This window comes from Odocoileus virginianus, chromosome 3 (genome assembly GCF_023699985.2).
Source record: "Odocoileus virginianus isolate 20LAN1187 ecotype Illinois chromosome 3, Ovbor_1.2, whole genome shotgun sequence".
NCBI classification, from domain to species: domain Eukaryota; kingdom Metazoa; phylum Chordata; class Mammalia; order Artiodactyla; family Cervidae; genus Odocoileus; species Odocoileus virginianus.
This window is the reverse complement of record NC_069676.1, coordinates 3,246,564-3,272,338: the sequence shown is the minus strand read 5'-3', so window position 1 is coordinate 3,272,338 and position 25,775 is coordinate 3,246,564. Positions and strand designations below refer to the sequence as shown.

The 25,775-nt window shown below is 55.9% G+C and overlaps 1 protein-coding gene across 5 annotated transcripts in view; it reads right to left on the bottom strand.

Moving 5' to 3' along the window:
* Positions 1-13,376: 13,376 nt before the first annotated feature.
* PBX4 (PBX homeobox 4) overlaps positions 13,377-25,775 on the bottom strand; it is a 53,515-nt gene continuing 41,116 nt past the window's right edge. For all 5 annotated transcript variants that reach the window (XM_070461141.1, XM_070461130.1, XM_020910513.2 and 2 more), the window contains 6 exons: positions 20,503-20,747; positions 20,048-20,238; positions 19,669-19,804; positions 16,038-16,194; positions 15,579-15,685; positions 13,377-13,710 (listed from right to left, as the gene is read on the bottom strand). In XM_070461141.1, the coding sequence (XP_070317242.1) occupies positions 13,624-13,710; positions 15,579-15,685; positions 16,038-16,194; positions 19,669-19,804; positions 20,048-20,238; positions 20,503-20,747 (923 nt within the window). In that variant the 3' untranslated portion in view covers positions 13,377-13,623. The remainder of the gene's footprint in view (positions 13,711-15,578; positions 15,686-16,037; positions 16,195-19,668; positions 19,805-20,047; positions 20,239-20,502; positions 20,748-25,775) is intronic.

Below are 25,775 nucleotides of genomic sequence, written 5' to 3'. Positions count from 1 at the left end.
CACCTTCTTGTCCCTCATTCGGCTCCCTGTCACACTTCATCGCAGCCCCACTTGTAGTCTGCCCCCTCGAAGCGCACGTGGCTGGATTTGCTGGTCACGCGGCATAGGACAGCCTTGCTGGTCACTGTGGCCCTCACAGCTGCCCAGGCGGATGCATCCAGACAAAAGCCTATGCAACAGGGTCCTGCGGGGCGCCAGCAGCCAAGCGCATTTGCACACAGTGGGGCATCAACACTCACAGCTGCCCTCTATCACCCTGCTCTTGGGGACACTCGACCCTCAGACTCCCAGACTGCCGACGTCAGGCTCGCTTCTGAGCCTACACGAACCCCCGCGGTTCAGTCCCACACAGCGCCCAGGCACCGCCGCCTTCCAGCAGCCCCAGGGAGGGTGTGGGCTGGGGCCGGGGCGCCTCAGAGTCCCAGATGCTTTTCCTGGGAAGTCCTGAATCTCTTCCTGCTGACTCAACCCCGGGGGCTGTCTGGCCGGGTGTTGCCAAACCTCAGGTATGTCCTCGAAGGCTGCCTGGCAGGGCCTCCCTCAAGGCAGTGGTCGGGGAGCCCACTCAGGACTCAGGCCACCCCCCCGGAGCCCCAGCCCGTCCTTTGCCCCAGATGGGGCTTGAGTTCTGATGGTGGGTCTAAGGGCACAGCGCCTGCGTGGTGGAGGCTGAGGCCGGCGGCTCACACCCCTGCTTCTTCTCTGCTGAAAGTTGGGAGACAGATGAGCTCCCAGCCAAGTCAGGGCCCCCATGGGCCCTGCTCAGCCCACGCTGCTTGCCTCTGGTGGAGATGCCTCTGTCTTGGGTGGTCTGGGGAGAGTTCACCTGGCTGCCGCTGCTGGGGCCCAGCAGAGGCACAGAGACAGACAGACAGACACACAGATGTGCACCCGTGTGCTCACATGTGATGTCTCCATGCAGACCTGTGGGCACAGGGATGCTTGATTGTGCTTACACTGGTCTTTCCAGAACCCCATTCTGGAGAGGGACCCAGAGCCAGACACAGATAGCTCAGCCTGTAGGGGTCTGATTTGGGCCAACAGGAGGGTCATGGACTGGAAAGAAAAAAAAACCCAGAAGGGCCAAAGAAAGGCTTTCTGGAGAAGAGGACATTTGCTATGGGCTTTGAGGAGTGAATAGGAGTTTGCCAAACCGCTATCAGATATGCGAAGGTCTTGAATGCTGGTTTTAGAGTTTACCTTTGGTCTGTGAAGGTTCTGAGCAGGGCAGGGACACAGGCAAAACTCCATTCACTACTTCCTCTTGAAGACCCGGCCTCTCCCTTCAGGGAGCTTTCAGTCTGATGGGGGAGGCAGCCAGACCCCTCCTGGAAGAAGGGAAGAGTCCTCAGGTTTGTGAAGCACCTGCTAGGCATTGGGTTGGATCTCATGAACGACAGGTTCCATTATCATCTCTAGTTTACAGCCAAGGAAAGCTAAGGCTGAGAGGGGGAAGTACAACGCGGAGGCAGGGCTGTTCACATACCGTGCTGGCTTCTGACTTACAATTGTGGCTGACATGGTCATAAGCTGACCCTAAAGTCTGAAGGCCAGCATGGAGGGGTTCCAATAAGTCAGCTGTGCCCAGGGTCGTGTCTTTGCCCCTGGGGTCCTGGCTGGGGGGGAACCCCTGCTCATGGGACACACAGGCTCCCCCTGGCCCTCAGCACGATTGTCCCATCTCCTGTATCCCATGTCATTCTCTGCTGAGTGGCTTTAATGAGCAGCTTTAATGAGCAGCTTCTGGGCCAGAGGGCTGTCTGGGTAGGAGGCTGGGGGTGCTTCTCCAGGCTTTCTGGGAGGCCACAGCCACGGGCCCGCCGTCTGGCCCAGCTGAACACAAACACTTGGAAATGGCCGGCCCGACGGAATCTAGGTTGTGGTCAGGCTGTGGCTGAAGAAGCCACTGGAAAAAGACGCAGTCCACGCGGCCAGACCCAGCTTACGTTTCAGCAGGCAGGAGCGGCCTGCCCGGGTGCCTGGAGCTGAGGAATGTCTGTTCTCTAGCTCTCTGGAACCTGCTGCCTCTGACAGGGGAGTCCAGCTGCCGGGCAGTACTCCCCTCGGTCTCCTGCGGCCAGGATGTGACCTGCCTGTTAATGGGTCCTCAGAGAATCAGGCCTCTTGGCCTGTCCCCTGGTGTAGATGTTGTTGGAAACCTTTTGTTTGCTTGCATGCCCCTGGCCACGGGGAGCTCACCCCTTTACAACTGTCAGAGCCAGCAGCCAGGGGCCTATCACTGGGCTGATTCCCCACCGGAAGCTCTGGCTCCCTCGACCACATGAAGGGGAAGTCACGCAGCCTGAGTAAACCCCACCCCACACCCTTCCACGGGTTCAGCCCCATCCCGGGCCTCCAGACCTCCCCCATGCCCTTGGCGTTCAGCGTGTCCTAAGTGGACCCAAGTGTCCTTCCCCCAGAAGGTGCTCCTGGCCCCACGGCCATGCTTCAGCGCTCAGCCTTCTGTCCACCTGCCTGAGCTCTGGGCTAGGCAGAAGGCCCACACATCCGTTGAGCACATGCTGGATGCCGAAGCATTTACTAGCATCTCCTCACTGACCCCTCCCAGTGAAGCTGTTCCTGTAACTGCTCTCCTTTACAGATGGAGAAACCAAGGCTCCGCGGGTCTGCTTGGTGTCCTGGGATAGCACGGCCGGTTCTGGAACAGGAGCCGTTCCGCCGCTGCTGAGCTAGGACAGGGCCCTGGTGACCATGTCTTTGGGGCTGGGATGCCCCCTGGAGGTCAAAGGGGGAGCTGCAGCCTGTGCCACCCGGGTGGGCCTGAGCAGCCAGCTTCCCGCGGGCTCTGCCGCTGCCCTGCTCACCGTCCTCCCTGGTTCTCACGGTCCCCGCCAGTGGGGGGCAGGGGCTCTGCGTGCACCCTTGCTGGGTCACCGTGGAGACCCCTGGGCACAAAACCGGCCTCTTATGTCAAACTGCAGCTGGACCCAGAGCTGGGGAGGGACCGGATGAGGGGAGGGGTCTGAGTCCAGTCTGCATGTGGGTGACACGGAGGTTCCCGTGAGGGGACCATTCAGGAGAGGGCGGGCAGAGTCCAGGTGGCCCGAGAATGTGTGCCTGCCCAGTCTCCTGGTTTCACTCCACCCCAGGAGAGACGGTGAAATTAAACCAGAAGCTCCCGGGGGACTTTGACCATCGATCAACATGGGGTAACTGGGGGGGGGGTCACAGACCTCCCCTCCACACAGACCACAGCTCTCATCTCTCAGCCCTCCCCAGGATTCGCTTTGGTCTGGAAAATCCCCATCGGCCAAGCAGCAGTATGATTGAGGACCAGAGGGAATTCCCTGGTGGTCCAGTGGTTAGGACTCTGAGCTTTCCCTGCTGAGGACGCCGGTTCAGTCCCTGGTCAGGGAACTAAGATCCGGCAAGCTGGGAAGCCAAAAAAGAGAAAGAAAGTAACACAAAAACCTTGAAACCACAGAGGGGACGATCCTCCCTGGACATATAGCCCAGTCCCGTCCTGCCCAGTCCCGTCCTGTCCCAGGTGACTTGGCGGCATTGGGGCGGGGGAGGGCGGGGGAGGTTGGAGGGAGGGCGGAGGGCTGAGCCTAGACAGGGACTAACTGGAGCCGCAGACCCCGCTGCAGAGCTGCCCCATTTCTATTCTTTTATTTTATCTTTTTTGGTCACGCCTCCTGGCTTGCTGGATCTTAGTTCCCCGACCAGGGATCGAACCTGAGGAATTCCCTCCCCTGCTGTTTTTGGAGTTGCCGCATCTTTATTCCAGAGGGGAAAGAAGGGCCAGGCAGGAGAAACCAGAACACTGTGGCCCTTGAAGTGCCCGAGGGCCTTGGATGCTGGCTGGCTGGTGAGGGGGCGACGGCTGGAAAGAAGGCTGGGCAGCGGGCAGTAGTGTGTTCAGGACCCCGGGGTGTCAGGTCCGGGGAAGAGGCGCTGTAGGAAGTGGGCTGGGAGCAGAGGCGAGGGGTGGGGTCTTGGGAGTGGGGTAAAGCAGCTCCTGGGGCAAAGAAGGAAAGAGGGAGCCCTCGGGCAGAGGGAACAGCCAGTGCAAAAGCCCCGCGGTGGGAGCAGGATTTCTGGGAGGTGTAGCGAAGGAGGCCAGTGAGGAGGGAAAGGACGGTTACAGACTCGCTTTGCAAGACCTGGAGGAGGCGGAAAAGGGAATCGGAGTCTGAAAGGGAGACCAGGGCCTGCGCTTGCTTCATGCTGTCAGTGCGCCCCCTGGTGGCCGAGTGAAGAAGGGGCAGGGAGATGGGTCTGTCCTCCCCGCCCTCACAGGCGGCCACAGACGCTGTGGCATCCTGAGCCGGGCTGCCCTTGGTCAGACCTCTGTCCTCCTGTCTTCCTGTCTCTGTGCTCCCCTCGGAATGGGGACAAGATAACCCCAGATTCTCCAAGAGCATGGACAGCATGCTTCAGGTCCAAGCCTGTGGGGGCAGGAGTTACTTCTGTTAATACTTCCACTTCGCAGAGGGGAAAAACTGAGGCTCAGGGAGGGCAGGGCATGGCCGGACCACCTCGCGCATGGATGCCTGCCAGGAGAGAATGGGACCCCCCGGGGGCCAGCCCCGTGGGCCAGAACTCTTTCAAATTCTGCAGCTTCATAGTCTCAGGGTTACCTTCTTGTGCCTCAGTTTCCCCAGCCCTTCAGTTGAGGGAGGCTAGCAAGAATAGCTCTAATTCATTCTTCAGACTTTTCTTTTTGCTGATGTTGGTGTACATTTGTGGTTGTACAGTCGTTCAGTCGTGTCCGACTCTTTGCGACCCCATGGACCGCAGCACACCAGGCCTCCCTGTCCATCACCGTCTCCCGGAGCTTGCTCAAACTCATGTCCATTGAGTCGGTGATGCCATCCAACCATCTCATCCTCTGTCGTCCCCTTCTTCTTCTGCCTTCAATCTTTCCCTTCAATCTTCAGCATCAGGGTCTTTTCTAATGAGTCAGCTCTTCACATCAAGTGGTCAAAGTATTGGAGCTTCACCTTCAACATCAGTCCTTTTAATGAATATTCAGAATTGATTTCCTTTCGTTTGATCTCCTTGCAGTTCAAGGGACTCTCAAGAGTATTAGTTTCTGCTGTGAAACAACATACAGCGTGAATCATCTATGTGCTCTGCTCAGTCATTCAGTGGTGTCCGACTCTGTGTGACCCCATGCACTGTAGCCCACCAGGCTCCTCTGTTCATGAGAATTCCCAGGCAAGAGTACTGGAGTGGCTTGCCATTCCCTCCTCCAGGGGATCTTTCTGACCCAGGGATAGAACTTGCATCTCTTGTGTCTCCTGCATTGGCAGGTGAATTCTTTAGCACTGTGCCACCTGGAAAGCCCAGAATCAGCTATAAGTAACATATATCTCCTTTTTCTTGAGCCTCCCTCCCAGCCCCCCTCCACTGGTGATTCTTTTTTTTTCCCCAGAGCGAAGTTTATTGTAGTGTGCATTCACACACCAAAACTGTATCCGCCAACAGAGGCAGTCTAACTCGCGCTGTGTATTTCCCCGCCTTCCTGGGTTGCTCCAGATGCAGATGGAATGAGGCAGCACCGCCAGACACCAGAGGGACTGGAGGTGGGGGGTCAGTTTGATTAGTCTTCGATTTGTGTGTGTGTGTGTGGTTGCTCAGAATGTGGGATCTTAGTTCCCTGACCAGGGATCGAACCTACACCCCCTTGCAGTGGAAGCACAGAGTCTTAACCACTGAACCATCGAGGAAGTTCTGATTGTCCTTAACCTTGCCATTGAAGTAGGCACCCAGTCCGGACTCCGCCACCACTGGGTGGCCACACGAGTCCCACGGTGCCCGCGGAGGCCCTCATGCCTTCCTGAGGAGCCCAGTCTCTGGCCAGCTCACAGTAGTGCGGGCCCAGGAACCTACGCAGCATCCCCAGGCTGGCTGGTGATTCTTGCGTGAATCGGTGCAATCCTGGGCCAGTAGGAGGCCCTTCCACACTGCTCCTGCATCTGTGACCTACCCTAAAATTCAGGTCCTCTGGCTCCCTGACCTCAGGCGCCTACACATTTGGATGTGTGTTTGCGATTTAAAGTGCTACCCTTCATGCCGGAAGAAGGTCCCTCATCACCTGGTTCTGCAAGGTCTGGGTCATGAGCCACTGAGATTGCTCACCTTCAACACAGCCTGAAAGGAGTTCGGGGCAGAGATTAGGGATGAAGCTCTCAGTGCTCTGGGAAAACTGGTCGAATAGCCCTTCAGATAGGTAGGTATTTTCAGGAGAAAACTTTTATGAACGCGGTTTCTTGCATCTTTCCATACTTAGAGAAGCACTGAAATCATTAACCGAGACATCTGGTTTGTGTGAGTAACAGCTCTTCTGAGATACGTGCTTGATTGCACATTCTCCTTCTCCAAGATCACATATATGCTGACATCCTCCCACCTCTTTGGACCAGTTTCTAGGAACTCTCTGAGAGGTTGTAGGGGCTATAGTCCTCAGTCAGTCCCCAAATAAAACTGAAACTCACAGGTCTCATATTGTGCATTTTTCAAAATTAAATTTTCATTTTATATTGGAGTAACTCAACATTCAAAAAACAAAGATCATGGTATTTTGTCCCAACCCTTCATGGCAAATAGATAGGGAAACAATGAAAACAGTATTTTCTTGGGCTTCAAAATCACTGCAGATGGTGACTACAGCCTTGAAATTAAAAGACACTTGCTCCTTGGAGGAAAAGCTATGTCAAACTTAGACAGCATATTAAAAAACAGAGACATCACTTTGCCGACAAAGGTCCATGTAGTCAAAGTTATGGTTTTTCCAGTAGGTCATATATGGATGTGAGAGTTTGACCATAGAGAAGGCTGAGCACCAAAGAATTGATACTTTTGAACTGTGGTGTTGGAGAGGACTCTTGAGAGTCCCTTGGGCTGCAAGGAGAGCGAACCTAAAGGAGATCAGTCCTGGGTGTTCATTGGAAGGACTGATGCTGAATCTCCAATACTCTGGCCACCTGATACGAAGAACTGATTCATTGGAAAAGACCCTGATGCTGGGAAAGATTGAGGGCAGGAGGAGAAGGGATGAGAGAGGATGAGATGGCTGGATGGTATCACTGAGTTGATGGACATGAGTTTGAGTAAGCTCCGGGCGTTGGTGATGGACAGGGAGGCCTGGCGTGCTGCAGTCCATGGGGTCACAGAGTCGGACACGACTGAGCGACTGAACTGACTGACTGATAGTTGATCTACAATGTCGCATTAGTTTCAGGTGTGCAGCAAAGTGCTTCAGTCACACCCATATATGTATCCATTCTTCTTCAGATTCTTTTCCTGTATAGTTATTATAGGGATACAGAATACCAGGTAGAGTTCTCTGTGCTAGGAGTAGGTGCTTATTTGTTATCTATCTTATATGTAGTAGTGTATATATGTTCATGTTGTGCATTTTTATTTCATTCAACACTCTCTTTCCAATTTCTCAATGTTCTCAAATAAGGAACCAAAGAATCTGACAGCCGGGCAGCACCTTGTCTAAGCTGGCCCCGAGGGAAGGGTGTCATGTGCAGGATCCACGCCCAGACAGGGGCAGCTACGCCAGTCAGGGTCACACATTCCAGGCACACAGCTTCTACTTGCAAAACTCTAACCTACAACCAGACTTTAAATCACCAATCACCCTCAGACACTTTGCTCATTGAGTATCATGATGAATGCTGTTGTTGTTGTTTGGTTGCTAAGTCGTGTCTGACTCTTTTGTGACCGCATGGACTACAGCCTGTCACGTTCCTCTGTCCATTTCCCAGGCAAGAATGCTGGAGGGGGTAGCCGTTTCCTTCTCCAGGGGATCTTCCCCACCCAGGGGTTGAACCTAGGTCTCCTACATTGGCAGGAGCTGCCTGGGGAGCCTCTATGATTAATACTAGAGTGAATTTTTCTCTGGTGGGAGCCTTGGGGTTAAGATGTGTGGATCAGAGAGAATATTAGCGGTTTTCCTGCCCAGACATCTGGCCAGAATGCCAGCCTTATCTGGGAGCTGGTGGAAATGCATATTCCCAGGCTTGGCCTGGATCCCATGAGCCAGAACCTCCATTTAAGCCCATCTCTGGCCTAGACACCTCAGGGTAGCCCTCAAGACTCTTGTGTCCAGCTGCTTGGAACCCTGCCTGGGTTATGCTGGCTTTTGTCTCAGAGGGTGCGTGGAGCTCTAGGCAGACAGAATGTGCCTTCCTGGGGCTCCCAACCGGGTGATGGAGATGAGATTCCACAGAAACTGGGGGAGGTGTCCACTCACCTCTCAGAGGCTGCCCAGAACTTGGATTCCCAGTCTCCGTCTCCCAACAAACTGGCTCACAAAAAACTACACAAATGGCATGCAAAAATATGCAAATCACACATGCGTTTAATTCAAATAAAGCAAGTCATGCATATCATATGCAAACCACAAACACACAGGCAAATATGAGAGGGTGAGTGCCCGAGTGAGGGTGGTCAGACACTTTGCAAGGGACACCTTGAGCAGAATGGTGATGGCAGAGCCCTCGTTTCCTGCCCGGAGCCTGGCCCATTGTGTGGGTCTGCCTTTGAACCCCACAGCCACCAGGGAAGGGGTCTTGCATCCCGGGGTCCCTAGCCCAGGAGCAGCAGTGCAAGCCCACAGCTCTGTCCTCTCTGCAGGGCCCTGGCGACCCCTGGTGGACGATGGTGGGACAGAGCCTGGGTCTCCCACCCTCCCGGTGCGCGGCCTCCAGATCCATCTGTGATCCTCCTCAAGATCCTGTGCTTCCAGGCCGAGGATTAGTGGGTGCGTAACAAGCAGAACTGACTGGGGCGTGGCCAGTGCCAAGGGCTCCTTCTCCTGCCCCTGCACAAGCCTCTTTTTGTTGTCTAGTTGCTAAGTTGTGTCTGACTGTTGTGACCCCCACACTGTAGCCCACAGGCCCGTAGGGATTTCTAAAATGCAGACTGCCCCAGGGTATACAGAGAAAAGAGAGACTGCTTTCCTACCAGTCCCCGATCCTTGGTTCCTTCCCCAGTGGTCGTGGCTGTGACCCTGTCTCCTTCCAAAGATATTTGGATGCCTCCTCATTAAAAAAATGGTATGCAAATTGTTGTCTTCCTGCTCTTTATAGTAGCATGGTGTGGAGAAAAACTGCTTCAGCTTTTTAATGGTCGAAAACTATTCCGCTACATGACTCAACAGCCTGATTTAAACAGTCCCTGTGCTTCGTGCTTAGTTATGTAGTCATGTCTGACCCCTTGCGACCCCATGGATTGTAGCCCACCAGGCTCCTTTGTCCACGGGATTTCTTGCAGGCAAGAATACTGGAGTGGTTTGCCATTTCCTCCTCCAGGGGATCTTCCCAACCCAGGGACCAAACCAGCATCTCTTGCATCAGAGGCAGATTCTTTACTGCTGAGTCACTGGGGAAGCCCCAAATAGTTCTCAACTGACAAACATTTATTTTCCTTTTTTTGCAATTACAAAAAATGTAGCAGGAAACGGATCATTTTGCATGCATTTGCATGTTCCTGTAGAAAAATTCTTAGAAGGCAAACTGCTGAGGGAAAGAGGGTGTGCATTTTTAATATTAATAGATTCTAGAAAATGGCCATCTTGAGTCACTGTACTGATGAGCAGTCCCCCCCGATCAGCTTTCAGGCTCAAGGTCTTGGGTCTGCCTACCTCTCTCCTAACTGGGGGCTTGGGGCACAGGTCACCAAGGCTTCGAGCCTCAACGTCCCCTCCTGTTGCCTGGAGGTGCCATCTGCACCCGCTCTGCCAGCAGGGTGACTCCTCTGAGCTCCTGTAATCCTTGTAGTTCAATGACTGTCGTGTGGCCACAATTCAGCCGCTTTTTGAGTAATGTAATATGAAATGCTAGTAAAGTGCAACTTTAGGTGCAGAATTTGACGTAGGGAGTTTCCTCAATTTGAAACCCTCCAGGAGACCCAGCCGGAAGCTGGAGGCCAAACCAACCCAGAGCTGCATTCACGCCATGGCCACGAGAGGGGGCCAGAGAGCGGTAAGCGCCTGGGCCGCCTGGGACGTACGCGCGCACCTCCGTCTCTTCCCCTGGGCCAGCCCTGCAGGGTTCTCTCCAGCACCTGTGCTCTGCGCCGCCTCTCCAGGGTGCAGACGACCTGCCCTGGCACAGGCCACGTCCCCCTCCCTCAGCACCTGCCTGGCAGCTCTCCCCACACCTTGCCTCAGTTTCCCGCTCACACCTCCACGGCCTCCGGCGACATTTTTGCTGCAAATGTGCTCAAGAGCTGACTGTGCTCTCTGCCTCTGATTGCTTCTTGAACTGGTTTATGGCCCCGTGGTCCCCCTGGGCCCATGCAGCTCAGTCGGGCCACGCTGGTGAGGCTTCACTTTCTGCTCCCGAGATCTGTCTTTCTGACTTGTGACATCCTCTCTTGATTTTTGTCCTGTATTTCGGCCTCTCCCAACTTCCAAATTTTTTTCTTTCTGTTTTTTTGAAGTTTTGCAATATTTCTTTTATTTCTTTCACTTTACAAAAGAAGTTCTTTTAAGTTTTAAAAAACTTTTTATTTTGTATTGGTGTGTAGCCAATGGACAACGCTGTGATAACTTCAGATGAACAGCAAAGGGACTCGGCCATACCTATATACATGTATCCATTCTCCCCCAAACTGCCCACCCCTCCGGCCGCCACATAACATTAAGCAGAGTTCCATGTGCGACACAGTAGATCCTTGTCCCAGCTCCCACATTTCTATCCTGGACACGACTCCTCTGCCCAGCTGTGTGGACACACCAAGCCTGCCAGATCAGAGTCGAGCTATCCTCCCTCTGACGTCCCGTCTAGTCTCCCTGTGGTCAGAGCATCCTACTCGGCCTGAAAGCAGGCCACGTGCAAGGGCCAGACACAGAAGGCCTCATGCGGTGTGACCCTATGTGTATGAAATGTCTGCAACAGGCAAATTCCTGGAGACAGGGAGCAGATTGGTGGTTGCCAGGGGCTGGGGAGGGGGACTGGGAAGTGACTGCTCATGGGGAGGGGGTCTTCTTTTGGGTGGGCTGCTCAACAGCCTCGATTGAGACTCCCCTGCCCCAGGCTGTGGTTTTGGGGCTTCCTAGCATCTTCACCGTTCCTGCTGGGGGAGTGCTCAGTGGAAATGTCACAAGTGCAGCAGGAGATCCTGATGGCTGGCCCCTGCGGCTTTCCAGGCAGCTTAGTGGTAAAGAATCCTGCCTACAAATGCAGGAGACACAGGTTTTATCCCTGGGTTGGGAAGATCCCCTGGAGAAGGAAATGTCAACCCACTCCAGTATTCTTGCCCGGAGAATCCCACAGACAGAGGAGGCTGGTGGGCTACAGTCCAGGGGGTCACAAAGAGTCAGACACGACTGGGCACTGCAACAGCGCACTGAAGGGAGGAAGAGAGGCAGCCACGATGCAGAGAGCCAGGCCGGGGCGGCTCGCTGACCAGCACTCAGCACTCAGGAGTTGCTGAGCTGAGGGGCAGTGAGGGCCCAGGGCTGCAAAGATGGAGCTACCCTAAGTATCCAGTGCCAGGAACGAGGGGCTCACTCGCTGGAGGAAGATCTTCCCAGATGCAGAGGAGTGACCACTCCAAGATACTTCATGTGGAGAAAAGCAGGGCGTGCCAAGTGGGGACAGGCACGCAGGGACACAGACCATCACAGACCATCTTGGGAGGACCCAACCCTAACTCTGAGGATGGGTCTGCAGCAGATGCCGCTGGAGAAGGGGCCAGGGCCTGGATGGGGTCAGCTGAGATTGTATTACCTTCACCACATATCTATTTCTTGAGACTTCCCTGGTGGTCCAGTGGTTAAGACTCTGTGCTTCCAATGCAAAGGGCATGGGTTCAATCCCTGGTCAGGGAACTAAGATCCCACATGCCGTTCAGTGTGGCCAAGAAAATATATATATATAAAAAAAAGAAATCCATTTCTTGGTTCTCAAACAGAAATGGAGACGTGGAGGGCAGTGTGGTAACTGATCTGGTGAGAGCAGCAGGCCTGTGGCTGTGACAGGTAAGGGTGGGCAGGTGGATGGGAGCCAGAAGGGAGGGGCTGAGGTCCTCTGATTCCTGGAGACCACTGTGCTCAGGCTTTTGGGGTGCAGGCTGTGATCCTGTCATGCCGCATGGCCGTGCCCGGTGCACTTTCAGTCCTGCACCTCGTTTCCTGTCTGCACCCCTCACTAGAGCATCAACACCCCAGTGGTTGCACTGCATGGGGTGGAGCCAGGAGGGAGGGGTGGAGCCAGGAGGAAGGTGGGGAGCCATGAGGGACGGGGTGGAGCCATGAGGGATGGGGTGGAGCCAGGAGGGGGGGCCAGGAGGGAGGGGGTGGAGCCAGGAGGGGTGGAGCCAGGAGGGAGGGGTGGAGCCAGGAGGCGGGTGGAGCCAGGAGGGAGACAGGGCGCGGCTTGGAGGCCAAGAACAGGGAGAACCCTGACGCAGTCAACTGGCTAGGATCTGGGGAGAGCTGTGTGGAGGCGTGTGGGAGTTGGAACACACTGTGTGCAGAGAAGAAACCCTCTGCACAGAAACTCAGGGGCTAGTCGTGGAGTCAGCTGGTAGTGCGGGGCCAGGGCCCCGGTGGCGCAGGCTGATGGGCGGATGCAACAGGGCCCTGAGCTGCCCCAGTGCAGACTCATTTAATTCTTCCAACAGCCCAGCCCTACCATCTTGTTTTGGCTGCACCAGGCCTCAGCTGTGGCGTGGGGCACTTTAGGTGCGGCATGCGAACTCCAGTGTGGCACGTGGGATCCAGTTTCTTGACCAGGGATAGAACCTGGGCCTCTAGGATTGGAAGCCCAGAGTCTTAGCTACTGGACCGCCAGGGAAGTTCCCCAGCCCTCCCATCTTCATTCCCAGGGAGGGGAAGAGGGAGAGGAGATGGAGCGAAGGTCCCACCTGAAGGCTGAAGCAGAGGAGGAACCAGGTGAGGGGACAGAGGGACACCCGGGAGGCGGGGCACGCCGAGCCCGAACCTCAGGCCAGCGGGATTTCAAGAGCACAGAGGCAGGAAAGCGCTTGGGAAGTTTATTGTCTCGAATGACATTTCAGCTGAAAATGGTGGAACTTGTATTAACAGAAGAACGAAAAGTGCCAAAAACTAATTCTGGGAAAACCCTGAGCTCACAAGACTTAAATCAAAACTGCATTTTCATAACACAACACAAGTCGGGGAGGGAGGCGGTGTCTGGGCGAGTTGGCACCGGGACGGACCAGTGAGCAAAAGGTCACAACTCACACAACTGCGCTTGCGTTGTCAGCCCCTGCCAGCAACAGATCTGGGGTGAATGGCGGCAAAAGTAAAAATCAGTCCAAAATTTTAATGGCAGAATTGGTGCCAGAATTTCTTCTAGAAATAGTTCATAGTCTTTTTTTTTTTTTTTAATAGTTCATAGTCTTAACCATAAAATTACTATATATATATATATATATATATATATATACATATACATATATATATGTATAAATATAAAAACAAGAGTTGGGAGAACAAGCTGCATCTCAAGCTGTTTCAAATCCCAGTTCGTAAACAGACGACGGCATTGGTGTCTCTGGCCGGCGGCTCACGGGGCGCCCTCTGCCGTCAGCTCTGGGTTTTCCGAAGGAACTCGAGGGCCAGGGAACCAGGGCAGGTCACACAGTCCTCTTTTCTGCTAGCCCCAACACTTAATTAGATGCGTCTGAGGTGATGCTGCTGGGGTTGCCAGTGGGTGAAGCGGTTGGCATTTGCTTCCCCGGCCAGCCGCCCCTGGCCTGAAAAGAGAGAGACAGAAACTCGGGGGGGGGGCCGTGAAGGCTGGTGGTCCAGCCTCCACATCCCTTAGGACGTGCTGAGAACTGCGAGGGGAGCCAGGAGACGAGGGGGCACGCAGGGGTCCGCCCTGAGTCGCAGCTGGCCTCCACGTGGACGTGCTTGCTTGGCAGGGTCTGGCTTCCGCTGGCCGGGGAGAGGGGAGGGAGACCCGGGCAGGCGGGGGGCTAACAGTGGGCCCTGAGAGACCGCGGTGAGATGTGCTGAGCAGCAGGAGGTTCAGGAACCCTGCAGGACGTGTCTGACTGGGAGTCAGGAGGGGAGGGCCCATGGCTGCTGGCTGGGGGGACTCTGCCTGCGCTGTGGGGATGTACTGGTGCACGTGACCGTGAGGTATCTGTCCACAGACCCCCACCATCATGGAAACCACTGTTGACAATGGCTGCCTGCTCAAAGGTGAGTCCGGTTTGCAGCCCACGAGAGCAATAACGCACAAGCTCCCCTTCTCCTTCCTCATTCTCAAACTTTCCTGAACAGGCTGAACCCCCCTCTGATGCCTCCAGCCCTCGGAGGCCCAGACCTGGCTCCCTTCCCACTCTCCCCAAGGCTGCTGCCTCGCACACATCCCCAGGGCCTGCCAGAGGGCCGTGCTGGGCAAGAGCATCGGAAGGCTGGCGCTGCTGCACTCAGCCTCAGTCGGAAAGCGCCGGGGTGGGGACGCTGGCCGCAGGGGGCCACAGTCTGCCCTCGGACAGACACCACAGGCCCGTGACCCCAGCAGGAAGACATGAGTGAGGAGGGGAGGGCTCAGCTGGCAGGCCTGGGAGGGGACAGGCTGGTGCCCAGTATGGGCCTGGGAGCCAAAGGGCAGCTCAGGGCTGAGGAGCCGGCGCCCAGCTGGGTGGGGGGGTGCTCAGCCTGGAGACCTTCTCTAGGGAAGAGCACCTGTGCCTGCCCGGGCCAGGGGACTGGGGCACAGCTGGGTGTGCACAGCACAGCCCGCACTTTCCCACGTACTACACGGACCCCTCACCCCGCCTCACTCTCAGAGGCTTGCCCCTACTGTGCTCGCGGCGCTGGGCCTTGGGCGAGCGCAGAGCAGGAGGAGCTGGCCACCTGGTGGCATCAGAGTGCTGGCTCTGCCAGGTGCTCACTGGGGGCTGTGGGGTTGCCATGGTGATGGGATGCACTGCAGCAGTAGGCATCCATTCCCTGCTTCTTTAAGAGGGGTACACTGAGGAGGCAGATTCGACTCTGAAGCGAACAGTCTGGCTGCGTGAGACCCTGCCTACTGCTGCGTAGCCGTGTCACACCAGGACCTCACAGCTCAGCAGGACAGTCCTGAGTGTGGGCCCGGCCCCCAGCCGCCCCCCGCCGTGGCTGTCAGTGGGGGGCCGTGAGAGGGATGGCGCCCCTCACCCTGAGAACCTTCCTGAGGGCACATCCTAAGACAGCCGCGCTCCGAGGCCCATGCTCTTCCCAGCCACCAAAATGGACCTGCACTCTGGCCCAGCTGGGCGCCAGCAGAGGGGGTGGCCGGGACGGCGAGGCATGCTGAAGGCTCTGAGCTCAGGGTGCTGCACCTCCAGCCCCCCAGGGCCTCGTTTTCCCGCGCCAGCCTCTGCCTCCTCGGGGAGGGAGGGCCCCTTCCCAAGAGGCAGAGCCGGCTGTGCCCCTGAGTCCTGTGAGGACCGAGGTCTCTGCGGAGCGGCCCATGGTGCCCAGCTCCCTGAGGCAGCTCCACCCGCCTGCACCACCCCCGGTCGTCACGCCCTGCACGAGAGCCTGCGGACGCCGCCAGTCCCGAGGACCTGCCACCTGTAGGGCTCCATGCCTGCTCGTCACTGGGTCGGGGACCCCACAGACTCACCTGGGCCAGCAGGCCGCCTCCCCGGGGGGTGGGCTGCAGGCAGGCCAGCGTCTGCAGGTGGACAAGCGCGTCCCTGGGGCCGGTCAGCGGAAAGGGGCCAGAGGAGCCTGCAGGGGTCGGAGGGGTCAGGACCAGTGTTCCTGCCCCGGGAGGCGCAGCGACGCCTCAGGTGGGACTCGCCAGCCCCCTGGGTTGGGGAGAGGCCATGAACGGGACTCCCACGGCCCCTAGCCCTCCCGCAGCATGTGTGAGTGGGGAGACCAGCCTTCTGGGGTGTACCTCCTGTCCCCATGGCACCCGCCCAGTCGGCGGGGCTGTGTGATTTGATGGGGACCATCTGCAGTGGGAACAGAAACCCCACCGTGTGAGCAGAGGAGAGAGGCGTGTGCAGGGCCCGTCAGCGGCTCGGCGCGCTCAGCCTCGGGGAGCTGCCGAGCCAGGCTGGGCGGTCTCACTCACTGGAGTGGGATATCGATGGGCAGCTGGCCTGGCACCCTGGGCCCCTGACTTCGGTGGCGTCCACCGCTGTCTTGGCTGTGTAGATGGTAGCCTCTTCTTGAAACTTCCTCATGTTCTTTTTATACCGGATTCTTTTGTTGCCGAACCAGTTGGAGACCTGTGGACACACAGAGGCAGAAGTCGCTGGAAAAGCTGACGGAGCAATGAGACACGACATGAGGGCATTGCTGAGCGACGGCGCGTGGCCCCGGGCCGGGTGAGAGGCTGAGACTGGAGCTGGCGCTGATGAACCCTGGGCGCAGGGAGATGTCTGCCGTGTGCTGGGGCGCCCTGGAGTTGGCGTGGCTTACAGAGAGGGAGGACCAGGCGCTGCTGGAGCCTGGGATGAGGATGGAGGTGGGAGAAGAGCAGGTGCGTGTCACACGCGTGGAGAGACCAGTGTCTGCTCACTGCAGGCAGCAGGCTGCGTCCCGACGCGGGACACGTGCACCAGCAACCGCATTTCTGGGGATGCGATTTAAGCAAAGAACGCAGCCGAATCCAAAGCTTCTCCAAGGATAAAGGACCACCTGACGGAGCAGGGGAGGAGCTGAGCACGGAGCGGAGCGCAGGCAGCCTCAGTCTTGCTTGGGAGGGAGCTGCAGTCACACACATCTGTAGGCACGGACCGGCCCAGGGGCCCAGCCCTGACAGCACCTCTGTGCGAGCCCTCTGGGGCAGGGCTCCTGCCTGTGGATCACTCTCTGGGCGGGTGGTGTCCTGGGCCCTGAGGCTGCTGAGCAGCATCCCTGGTCTCCACCCACCAGAGGCCAGGTGTGCCTCCCCTCCCCTCAAGAACCGTGACAACGAAAGCATCCCCTGGCTGGGGGAGAGGCTGGACAGCGCCCAGCTGCAAGAGCATGGAGACGTGCACAACTGAAAATGCCGCGTATCCCCAGGCAGGGCGCCTGGGCCTGCAGGTTCATGCACACGTGAGACGTGTGCATTTTCGTGAACAGAAACACAGCTGAATTGCCTGGCGGGACTGTGAATGACCTTTTCTCCTTTAAAAATTAGTTTCTTTAATGTCCCTCTGTAATCCTCTCAATGTCAACCACGGACAGAAAAAGCCCCATGTGTGTTCCCTGCTCTCAACTCTCCTGCCCTCGGTGTGAGTGTGACCTGCTCACAACCAAGCCAGGTAAGCACCTGGCTCCCACTTACCTCCAAGGAATGCATGCACACGTCTGTGTTGAAGTTTGCAGAAGAATGTCGGCGAGCAGTTTTCCATGTTTAATTCAACTGGCATTTTAGAGGGGCAAAGAGCAGACTTCCCGAGTGGGTGTCTGCGGGGAGCTGGCTCAGGCCAGGGCCCGCCCTCCCTACAGGGTCTGTCCCAGCACCTTGGACAGGAGCGAGATGCCCTCCCTGCAAGGCTACCACAGCTCGGTGTCACCGGTCACTCCCTGCCCAGTCCCTCTGGCCCCTTTGGTCCATGTAGCTGTGGCCATTCAGGTTTCCATCCATTGCCCTGTCCGTGGGCTCAGCTCTCCTGTCCTTCCCCCTCAGGCCTCCTCAGCCTGCAGCTGCAGCTGATCCTTCCCAGAAACATCCGTGGTCTCATCTGCAACACCTGTGCCTAATGTTGCTCCACTGTTTTCTCCTTAAGTGAACCTCACAGCCTGCACCACATCTGGAGCCCCACTCAGCTGTCAGCCATCTCTCCCGAGGAGCCGCCACAGCGGGGAGGGGTCCCAGGACAGAATTACACTGCTGGTGGGGGGTGGGGATGTTGGGGCCCAGCCACCGAGCAGGAGTCGCGGGAATGTGGCCAGTGCTTTTCAAACCTTTGTCACAAACTGTCTCCCCAGATGAAGTGTAGACCCCAGACCCGCCTGCTCTCTGAGGCGGCAGGCCTTGCAGTGAATCTGGTCATTTCCAGACAACTGCTCCTGGGGACAGATGGGCTGCCATGCCTCCCACTTCTTCTGGGCCTCGAGGTCCTAGAGGTGCAGCCCTCGCTTCGGCTTTGGCCGAAGTGCTGAGGCTACCACGGCAGTTCTGGGTGAGTGAGGACACCTGTGAGGCCTCGCTGCCTGTGGGACCCTGCAGGGCTCCTGAGCGCCACTGTCCCCAAGTTGCTGCTGGACTCGGCAGGGACTGGGGCAGAGGGTGGTGACTGAGGGTGCAGGTTGACCGGGTTGGAAACTCAGCCTCTCCCTCAGCACAGGGGTAGGGGGTGGCTGCCTGCAGGCGGGTGGTCCCGCTTACTGAGTCTGGGTCCCTGATGGCCCTCTCTGCAGCCAGAGGCGGGTCCGACCCCCGCGCTGCCCTGCGGGTGTTGCCTGGCCCGTTTCTCATTTGCGGCCTGCCTGTACTTAACTGTTCTCATTTTAAAACCTTTTGAAAGGGCTTCCCTGGTGGTCTAGTGGTTAAGAATCCACCTGCCAATGCCGGAGACATGAGTTCAATCCCTGGTCCAGAAAGATCCCACATGCCTCAGAGCAACGAAGCCCAAGCCGGAGCGCCCATGCTGTGGAGCTCCACAGCAAGAGAAGCCGCCACGAGGAGCAGGCCGCGCAGCGCAGCTAGAGTAGCCGCCACTCTCTGCAGCTAGAGAAAGCCCGAGCAAAGCAGCGAAGACCCGGCCCAGACAAAAATCAGTAAGACAAACAACGAAACCCTTTGACATATTTCTTGGGCTCTCGCCTTAGCCCCAACTCCACCCCAATCCCACTGAGATGAACAGTCATCCCAATGTGGCCGGAAGTTGTCCGGGTCTTTTCTCCAACCTGCGCTCCTATTTCCCATCTGGAGCCAGCTGTTGCCTGTCTTGCACCCTCAGACACACACTGGACTGTCTGAGAAACTAGCAGGTAATGCACACGCTTGAATTTATTCCAGGATAACTGAATTGGTACTTCTGCACGAGAGCTGGTCTGTCACTTTAAGTCCTAATTTTGCTCCAGGCTCTTTTTCTTCCCCTAAGCTTACACCCCATCCATCTGACAGAACACAGCACACCCCTCTGATATGAGAATATTGAATCTTAATGACTGGGCTTCCTTGGCAGTTCAGTGGTAAAGAATCTACCTCCCAACGCAGGAGACACTGGTTCGATCCCTGATCCAGGAAGATTCCACATGCCGTGGAGCAACTCAGCCCATGTGTCACAACTACTGAAGCCCGCTTGCCCTAGAGCCCGTGCTCCACAGCAAGAGAAGCCACTGCAATGAGAAGCCCGTGCACTGCAATGAAGAGTAGCCCTGCTTGCCACAACTAGAGACGCTTGTGCAGCAGTGAAGACGCAGCACAGCCAAAACTAAATACATAAGCAAAGAATGTAAGGTCTAAAAAAAATTCTGACCGCAACTCACCAAGTATCACTACTAAGTGCTATGCTCAGTGGTGTCACGACCGCACACTCACACACATGGCCTCAGGGAGCGTGGGAGGGTCGGTGTGGCTTCCTGCCCGAGGCCCAAGTTCGTAGCGCAGGCCCGGGACCTGAGCCCAGACAACTAGTTCCGAGGCTGCTCTCCACGTTCGGCTGTGGCTGCACGCCACATTCAGCCCCTGCGCCACACATTTCATGAACCTCCCTGGGTATGCCTCTTGGGTTCAGGGAGGTTTGGCGGGGAAGGACCATCACCTGGGAGACCGAGATGCCACCCCTCCTGGCCAGCTCCTCTTTGGCTTCTTCACTGGGGTATGGGTTGCTCAAATGGGAATAAAAGTATTCATTCAGTACTTCTGTGGCTTGCTTGCTGAAATTCTGCCGCTTACGCCTGAGAAGACAGACAGCCTCAGCCGGGGATCATCCTCGGGGCCTCATCCCCATCTCTGATCTCCTAGAGGCTGTTTCGGCAGTAGTCAGCACTTCATAGCCTTCCTGGAGGCTGTGTGAGGGCCGCACCTACAGCCGCGGTCAGAGCCCCTGCCTAGGCTGGGAGGCTCCCGTAACTCAGACCCAAACCAGCACAGGACTTGCTGCCTCTTCCTGAGGTCACAGGTTGGGGGCAGGGCCTGACCTGGCATCGAGGAACCTCGCACGCAGGGTCATCACAGCCTCACAGGTGCTCTGCTTCAGCTGCATCTGGATGCTGTTGAACTTGCTGTGGATGACACCCACCATGTGCGCTATCTCCATGGGCGAGACGGGCCTGACCCTGCTCTGCTCCTGGAGGAGGCTGGTCACGTGCCTGGTGAACTCTCGGCAGGCCTGGGGTGGGGACACACATGCCAGTGGGTGACCACCCGGCAGGCTGGCCCGGGGCCTGTGTAGGACCAACCCCTGCCCCCCGAGCCTCTCACACAGGCTGGCTACTGAGAAAGGATGGCAAGGGGCTGTGGTCCAATCGGCCACACAGGCCAAGCTCGCGGGCTCTCCGCTCGATGCTGCCCAGGGAAGGCAGTGTGTACACTGTGCTTTCCTTTGACACACGTGCATTCCTGTGATAGAGACTATTCCACGCAGAAAGGTCACCTGTTCGTATTTCTCTAGCTCGGAGTGGTACAACTGTCGGATCTGGGACAGCTTGGCCCTGTAGCCAGAGTGCTCGAGGCCCCTGTCGCTGGGACGGCCGCCTGGAGCTGCTGCGCTGGCTGCTGCTGCTGCGCCCCTCCCTTGCTTCTTGGGCCTGGACACGCCCTCGGCCAGCAGCATGTTATCCAGCCTCAGGAGCTGAGCATCAGGGGGGCCCTCTTCCTGAATGCCACGGATGCTCGACACTGGATCAGAGAGAGGAGATGGAATCAGTGTCTGTTGTTGGAGCAAAAATCACCACAACAGAGTGCTAGCACTGGCCATGTGTCTGAACATTCTTCACGGAACCCTTTCGGGGGAAGAAAGACTCTCTGATGACAGACATCAAATAACCCACTCTGATGCTAGCCTAGGTGCTGTGCTCAGGAGCCCAGCTGGGGTGCCAGGAGTGGAGGGGGCAGACATGCCACAGCCCGCAGCTCACAGCTGGGTGCACGTGGAGCTGAAGGCAGGGCAGGGGTGGGACGGCTCTGGGTGCGGGAAAGCCTGAAGCCCTGAATCACACCCCCAGATGGGAGAGGAGGCACCTTGCAGACGCTCATACCGCAGACAGGAATATGAAGGCTAGTGGCAGCCTGGCTTTGGGTGAGGCTGTGCTGGCATGTGTCTGAAACTGAGCCCCCCAGAAACCAGGTCCCCTTACTGAGTCTCATTAACTTCTCCATCTGAAACCTTATTCCCTTTCTCATCCCCTTTGACCTCCACCCTGTGTCGTTCAGTCGCTAAGTCGTGTCCGACTCTTTGTGACCCCATGGACTGTAGCCCACCAGGCTCCTCTGTCCATGGGATTCTCCAGGCAAGAGTACTGGAGTGGGTTGCCGTGCCCTCCTCCAGGGGGTCTTCCCGACCCAGGGATCGAACCTGAGTCTCTTGCTTGGCAGGTGGATTCTTTACCACTGAGCCACCTGAGACGCCTCGACCCTGTGTTAACTGAACACTAACCAACCAGTCAGATGACTAATGTTCTGTTGTTGATAACATGGTTAAGGTGCTAAAATTGCTATTATAGGTATTTCATCATTCATGTACAAACTCAGATTGTTTCCAGGGCAAGCTGAGCTGATGGATACCCAAGGCACGGACCACCTGGAGAGCGAATCATAAGCCAGAAACACCCTGACTGTTGAAACTACGATTATGAAATGTCACAAGATGATGCTTAATCCCAGCCTCTCTCTTCTCCCCCTTAAAAAAGGACCCTCATTCAAAGACCAAAGTGGGCTAGATCTGAGGCTTGTCTCCCACTCCCTTGCTTGGTGCCCTGAAATAAATGCTGTACTTTCCTTCACCGTGACCTGGTGTCAGTAGAGTGAATTTGCTTTTCAGGTGACTGAACTTTGAATTAGTAATACGTCTGTTGTGTCTGTGTCTGTTCTGTGAGTGTGTTGAGGGGAGGGTTTTTGCTGTAAAATCAGAGAGGAAAAGATGGATCCAGAGGTGCCAGAAAAGATGAGCTGAGATATGGGCTAGTTTGAGCGCAGACCCAGTCGCCTGGCTTTGTAATACGGAGAAGCCATCCTAGCTAGGCAATGTGTCAAGGGCAGGACCAGACAGGCAGTGGATGGGCAGGGATGAACTGCTGCTGTCCGAGTGCATGTCAGCTACGAGGCGGCCAGAGGGAGAGGCCCCAGACTGTGACCACGGGAATGTGAAAGTGTTAGTTGCTCAGTTGGGTCTGACTCTTTGCGACCCCACAGACTGTAGCTCACCAGGCTCCTGTGTCCAGGGGATTTCCTAGGCAAGAATACTGGAGTGGGTTGCCATTTCCTCCTCCAGGGGATCTTCCTGACCCAGGGATTGAACTTGTGCCTCCTGTTCCCTGCCCTGGCAGGTGGATTCTTTACCGTCTGAGCCACCAGGACTTGAGAAAAAGGAAGAGGCTGTGACAACTCCCACATTCGCCCTGGAAGGCTTTACTTTTTCCCAAGCAGAGCACTCAAAACAGCAGGCAGGCGGGTGAAAAGGTGGTGTCAGGCTTGTCCCTGACACAGCTCAGCACAAATGTCTGGGTCACTGCGAAGCAGCTGCTACCTGGGAGCTGGGGCTGAGCCGACCAGTTCAGGTGCGAGAAGGTATTTGTGAGTCATCGGTGTGTGGCGTGAGTTTGGGAAGTCTGTTTCTCTCTACCTGTACCTGCAGGTACAGCTATGAGAAGGCCATACCCCCTGAATGCTAGAAAATCCGCATTTAAAGGGCAGGCAAAGGAGCAGATGGAAAGAGTTATGAGGCAGGTGGAGGAATAATCAGAAGTGGTAGCAGAGGGGTGAAAACATAGGCTTGGTCATTAGGGAAAGATTGTTCAGTTCAGTTCAGTTCAGTTGCTCAGTTGTGTCCAACTCTTTGCATCTCTATGGACTGCAGCATGCCAGGCCTCCCTGTCCATCACTGACACCTGGAGTTTACTCAAACTCATGTCCATGGAGTCAGTGATGCCATTCAACCAGGGGAAGATTGTTAACCTCTGCAAAAGCAGCTGCAGGGTATGGCGGGGTGAAGCCTGATTAGCAAGGTCAGAGGAGGACGGGAGGCAGGCAGTGTAGGGAGGAGGCTGCTGCAGGGGTCACAGAGTGAGGCTTGGGTCCAGGGAGGGTGGTCTTGGAGGACCTGTTTTTTCTCTGCTTTTTCAGTGATGGAACAAACATCAGTGGAGACAGAGGAAGGAAGGCTGAGGGGTGGCTCCTAAGGGGATGGGGGGCAGGGGATGGGGAAGGAGGCAATGAGAGGTGATACAGATTCCATGTGGTTCTGACTTTCAGGAAAAACACAGCTTTAAGTCTTTTCTTAGAAACAGGCTCTCAGTATTGTCAGCTACGGATGGACTGAAGTGCTCGGGTAAGAACTGAGCTTAGGGAAGTCCCTGATGGTCAGTGGTTGGGACTCGGTGCCCTCACTGCCATGGCCTGGTCCAGCCCCTGGTCCTGTAAGCTGCATGGTGCAGCTGTTTTACATGGTGCAGCTGTTTCAGCTGTAACCCTATCATAGAGACATCTGCTCGTTAATCCTGTGCCCTTTCTTGTTCCCTGTTTAACAGATGAGCTTTTTTTTTTGTCAAAAACTCACTAGTGAAAACTGAAGGTGTTCAAGAGGTGTCCTTGTAGGAATTTTCCTCACATGCAGGGACCACTACCTCCTCAGATTCGGGGACTCTCAGCTCACACAAAAGAACCCCCCCCGCCCAAAAAAAAAGAAGCCTTGGGCTTCCTTGTTGGCTCAGAGGGTAAAGCGTCCGCCTGCAGTGCAGGAGACCCGGGTTCGATCCCTGGGTCGGGAAGACCCCTGGAGAAGGCAATGGCAACCCACTCCAGTATTCTTGCCTGGAGAATCCCATGGATGGAGGAGCCTGGTGGGCTACAGTCCATGGGGTGGCAAAGAGTCGGACACGACTGAGCGACTTCACTTCCGGTTTAGTCCCACTGGGCTGCAACAGGGCTCTTTCTGAAAGAAATAAAGGAAAAGGGCCCCTTTTATCAGTTGCGGGCCTTCCAGTTCGGAGACCTAATCCTCTAACAGCCTTACTTGGTCTTCAAGAAGCGCCAGATGTAAAGGCTGGGGACTTCTGAACAGAGTGGATCTGCGCTGCCTGATCCTTGTAAAGGCCCACACCCTCCTAACCGTTCCTAACCCAGAGCAGATTACGGACTTGCCCTTCCCTCATCCATATGTGTGTGCAGATCCTATTGATTCTCCTCAACGACTGACCCACCATCCAACCCTTCCCTTCATGCCCCTTCTGGAACCCTGCTGCGACCCGTGAGGAAAGCTGTCCCCTCCGGTCCATCGGGCACACTGCAAGCTGACTGCCCTCCAGTGCTGTCTTCATCACGCCAGTCTTCTGTTCAGAGACTCCAACCAGCTCTGCATCCACAGCGGCGGCCTAGGCTCTGACCCCTGGCACTCGGGGCCCTTCCTGACAGCCTTCAAACCCGCCCTTGTGAACCTGCCCTCTTCTGGGCCCTTCAGGGCCCTTGGAGCCCAGCGACTGTCTCAGGCTTGCTCAGCAGCGCCTCCCTAAGCACCCGTGGGTCCAGCCTGGGCTCAGGAGTGACCGAGAGGTACACAGAGCAGCGCCCCGCGCAGAGGGCCCCCAGCACGGCCTGACTCCCAGGGCTGGAGAGGTCCCTTCAGCTCCTCTCATTACAGTTAGGGGCAGGAGTGGTCCAGGCTGGACACGTGGTGAGTGAAGGGTGGGTGGGAGCACGTGTGTGTGTTTGTGTATGTGTGTGTGTATGACTCTGGGCTGCTGAGGAGTGCTTAGTGGTCTGTCTTTTGTTCTTTTTTTTTGGCCATGCCTTGCAACTTGTGGGATCTCTGTTTTCCAACCAGGGACTGAACCTGGGTTAAGGCAGTGAGAGCACCGAATCCTAACCACTAGGGAACTCCCCTTATGCTCTTTTATTTAACCAGCAGTGTCAAAAGAACGCACTGGTCATAGCAAACACCCTCTTCCAACAAGAAAGATAGTTCTACACATGAGCATCACCAGATGGTCAATACCAAAATCAGATTGATTATACTCCTTGCAACCAAAGATGGAGAAGCTCTACACAGTCAGAAAAAACAAGACCTGGCTCACATCATGAGCTCCTTATTGCAAAATTCAGGCTTAAACTGAAGAAAGCTGAAGTTCCAATACTTTGGCCATCTGATGCAAAGAGTCGACTCATTAGGAAAGACCCTGATGCGGCGAAAGATTGAAGGCAGGAGGAGAAAGGGGTGACAGAGGATGACATGGTTGGATGGCATCACCAACTCAATGTACATGAGTTTGAGAAAGCTCTGGGAGGTAGTGAAGGACAGGGAAGCCTGGCATGCTGACATGAATCTGAGCAAACTCCAGGAGATGGTGGAGAACAGAAGAGCCTGGCATGCTACAGTCTGTGAGGTTGCAAAGAGTTGGACATGACTTACTGACTGAACAATGACAGCAAAGCATCTGAGAACCCATCGTAAGTCAAGTACCCAACCAGGTGCAGGAGATTTAAAAAAAAAACCCCAGAAAACCATGGGACCTATTCTTAACTGAACACTCCCACAGAAACTCTGAGGACAAAGAGAACACCCCTTTCTCGCACCTCGCTAGGGGTCTGCATTATCCTGAACTTTTTTGGAGGGGTGCTTTGAAATGCTGATTAACATCTTCAGATTCTTGTTCTGAGAACTTACCCTACAGGAACACAGACACCAGTAGATGTTACATTATAGGACACACAAGA